General features: G+C 31.8%; 2 protein-coding genes across 2 annotated transcripts; one reads left to right on the top strand and one right to left on the bottom strand.

Annotated features, from left to right (window-relative positions):
• Positions 1 to 6: 6 nt before the first annotated feature.
• LOC112465836 lies at positions 7 to 1,224 on the top strand. The gene is made up of 2 exons (XM_025033589.1): positions 7 to 115; positions 187 to 1,224. Exon 2 carries the CDS (start codon positions 271 to 273, stop codon positions 901 to 903), a length of 633 nt encoding a protein of 210 aa, XP_024889357.1. The 5' UTR covers positions 7 to 115; positions 187 to 270; the 3' UTR covers positions 904 to 1,224.
• A 383-nt stretch (positions 1,225 to 1,607) lies between these two features.
• LOC112465835 lies at positions 1,608 to 3,123 on the bottom strand. Its single transcript, XM_025033588.1, has 4 exons — positions 2,917 to 3,123; positions 2,673 to 2,853; positions 2,092 to 2,210; positions 1,608 to 2,028 (listed from the first exon to the last, which is right to left on the bottom strand). Exons 2-4 carry the CDS (start codon positions 2,705 to 2,707, stop codon positions 1,718 to 1,720), a joined length of 465 nt encoding a protein of 154 aa, XP_024889356.1. The 5' UTR covers positions 2,708 to 2,853; positions 2,917 to 3,123; the 3' UTR covers positions 1,608 to 1,717.
• Positions 3,124 to 3,129: the final 6 nt, after the last annotated feature.

The raw sequence follows: 3,129 nt of genomic DNA, 5'->3' as shown, positions 1-3,129 counted from the left end.
GCTTCCTTTTCCATTAAGTAAGGAAGATTGGCTCAATATCGCACAAGGTTTCAAAGATTGCTGGAATTTTAATCACTGCATTGGTGCAATTGACGGCAAACATGTTGCTATTCAGGTATTTCTTTTATATGACATTATCTAATTGTGGCAACTAGCGAGCTAGCTATATAATTCCATTTGTTTTAGTGTCCCCATAATCCTGGCTCTTTATATTACAACTACAAGAACTATCACAACATTGTACTGCTCGGGATATGTGATGCCAACTACATGTTTACATTCGTCGACATCGGAGCTTATGGCAGGCGTAGTGATGGTGGAATTTTCCGAGATTCTATTGTGGGTCAGAAATTTTATAACAGAGAAATGGGACTGCCAGAACCTAAGAAACTCACGGTCGATGGTGATCCTATGCCATATGTTCTTGTTGCCGATGAAGCATTCCAGTTAACTGATTTTTTGCTAAGACCATATCCAGGAAAAGGAGGACTTGGACTTAATCACGAAAAAAACATCTATAATTATCGCCTCAGTCGTGCTCGTAGAACAATCGAGAATACTTTTGGAATTCTTGTGAGTCAATGGAGAATATTGAAAAAGCCTATTGACGCTACTGTAAAAAATACAATGCAAATTGTCCAGGCCATTATTTGCATTCATAATTGGCTTCGAAAACAGGATTTAGACAAAAACGAATATATTTCTGCGGACATGATTGATCACGATGAACCTAGTGGTTTTATTCCTGGAAATTGGAGAAAGGAAATGGATAGCAGTCATGCCTTGAGAGATCTTGGTAATTGTGGCACTAACAATTCTTCTCGAGATGCCATGAACATCAGGAATGAATTTTGCGATTATTTCAACGGCGAGGGTGCTATACCCTGGCAGTATCTTCAATAGCAGTAATTAAAATTATCATCATGGATTTGCATGAAATTAATTAATTAAAAAAAAAAATAATTTGTTCTAAGGATGTTTCGGCCGTACAGCCTAAGCTAAATATAATCGTATAACTTTATTTGAGAGTTTCTCAAGGAAAAAATAAAGTGATAAAATTTAAAAATCAGTTAATATTTATGGAAAATAATGAAAAATACTGATAAAAATCTATGACGTTTGGAAATGGTAATAATCTGAATAAATAAATATTATATTTGATATTTGTTCTATCATTGTATGTCTAAATTGTTTGTCTTTTCTATCATTGTATGTCTAAAATAACTTCGCAAGTTTATAGTTGATATACCAAAGAATTGTTTAAACATTGTTAAATTTTGCTTTAAAAATCTGTTATTATTTGAATATGGCTATACATCTTAAAAAAAAAGACTTTGAAAATTTTTTTGTAGCTTAATGAGACAATTATGCTTGACTTTTTTGACATTTTAATTCAATCAAAATTGTATATATAAAAAGCAAAAAAGCATTAAGTTATTTAATTAATCATAAATAGAGACACTTATTACAATAATACTTATTTATAGTATATTAATAAAATTATCATTATACTGCTTTTTAAATATAAATTTGTATTACACGTGTACCGTCATAATATACGCAACTACATCCATATTTTGAAGAAAAAAAATAAAAAGATAAAAAAATTTAAACCATAAATTTATTTATTTTGTTAATATTTAAAGCTAATTATGCTTGTATAAAAAAATAGAAAATGTGTTGTCGGAATCTTCTAAAACATCCAGCTGAAAGAAATTTAATTATTATTTGTTTCTTCCTGTAGTCTGGAGAAGGTCATTTGGACAATATCCTGTAGAGTTCGCATTTGTAGTTGAGGCGACATTTTGCGCAAATGTAATGCTGCTGTTTGTAGCATATGATCCACCTCATCGAATGGATCATTTATATTTGGTGATGCAACATTTTGCGCCTTTTCCCGTCTCTCAAAAATTTGGATTAGTTTATCCAACGGATTCGTAAAAGCAACTGATATATCGCTATCACTAGAAGAATAGGTATTGAGTCTTCGCCTTTTTCCACTCGTAAAAGTACTTGATAAGGTTGGCGCTGCAAACAAATTTTTATATACAGTTGATATAAAAAATAATAATAATAAAACAATGATCATACTTTCTGTGCTATTACTGTCATTTGGATCTATGCCAATCGGACTTTGTACTTGAGAAGTTGACTGGTCCACCAATTTATTTAATAGCTCGTTCTCTGTGCTAGGAATATTACTCGATGTGCTACAATAAATAAACAAAGTAGGAATTACAGAAACAAATTGTGGAATTACAGTAATTTTATCACTGTCTAATGATGTTCCTGGCACAAAGAATGGACAATTTGGTCGAGTAGTTAGCCTCAAGATCAAGTGCAAAATCTGTTTGACATGGACAACATATGCAGTAGCTGGGATAGTATAATGGTTGTTATCATTATTGCTATTGTTGGAAAATAATTTAATAATAATAATAAATAATAAATAAAAAAATTAAAAATAAAAATAGTTAGATTATTATTATTATTATTATTATTAAATAATTTCCAAATAATAGCAATAATAATAACAGAACCATTATACTACCAGAGCTTTGTTGTCCATGCCAAACAGAATTTGTAATTTGTATTTGATCTTGAAACTGATCTCCACCATTGTGTTGTGCCATCAGGAACATTACTTTATAATAATAACAAAAATCAGTTACTTCTTCGATAGACTAGTATCACGAAGAAACTCCATTATGTCATAGTGCTTCCACTTGTGACGGTTCTCATTTTTATTCCTCCCAGATCCACTTGGAAGGTACTGCTCCAACTGGACAATTTTGCGATATGTATCGCGTAATGATTTAAATTTCTGCTGTACAGCAATTGCGTCGAGTACACCTAGAAAAATCAGATTTTATCATATCCAACTAATCCAACTGTATTATATATTTATTTATTTACCATTCAATTCATCAGCAACTTCTTCCCAGAGTCGTTTCCGGGTTTTCTTGGATCTCTTGTCCACCGGTTGACTAATGTCCCACAGAGGTCTTCTATGTCGGACAGCCAAAATTAAATGTTCTTCCTCTTCTACTGACAATTTCTTTGAGGCCTTTCTTTTGGAAGGAGTTCTCAATTTTTTACTGCCAACAGCATTTTCTTCAAACGTTTCGG

Source organism: Temnothorax curvispinosus, unplaced genomic scaffold (assembly GCF_003070985.1).
Source record: "Temnothorax curvispinosus isolate PA1 unplaced genomic scaffold, ASM307098v1 QBEX01015537.1, whole genome shotgun sequence".
Taxonomy (NCBI): Eukaryota; Metazoa; Arthropoda; class Insecta; order Hymenoptera; family Formicidae; genus Temnothorax; species Temnothorax curvispinosus.
Note: the sequence above shows the minus strand (reverse complement) of the source record. Positions and strands in the feature narration are given on the sequence as shown.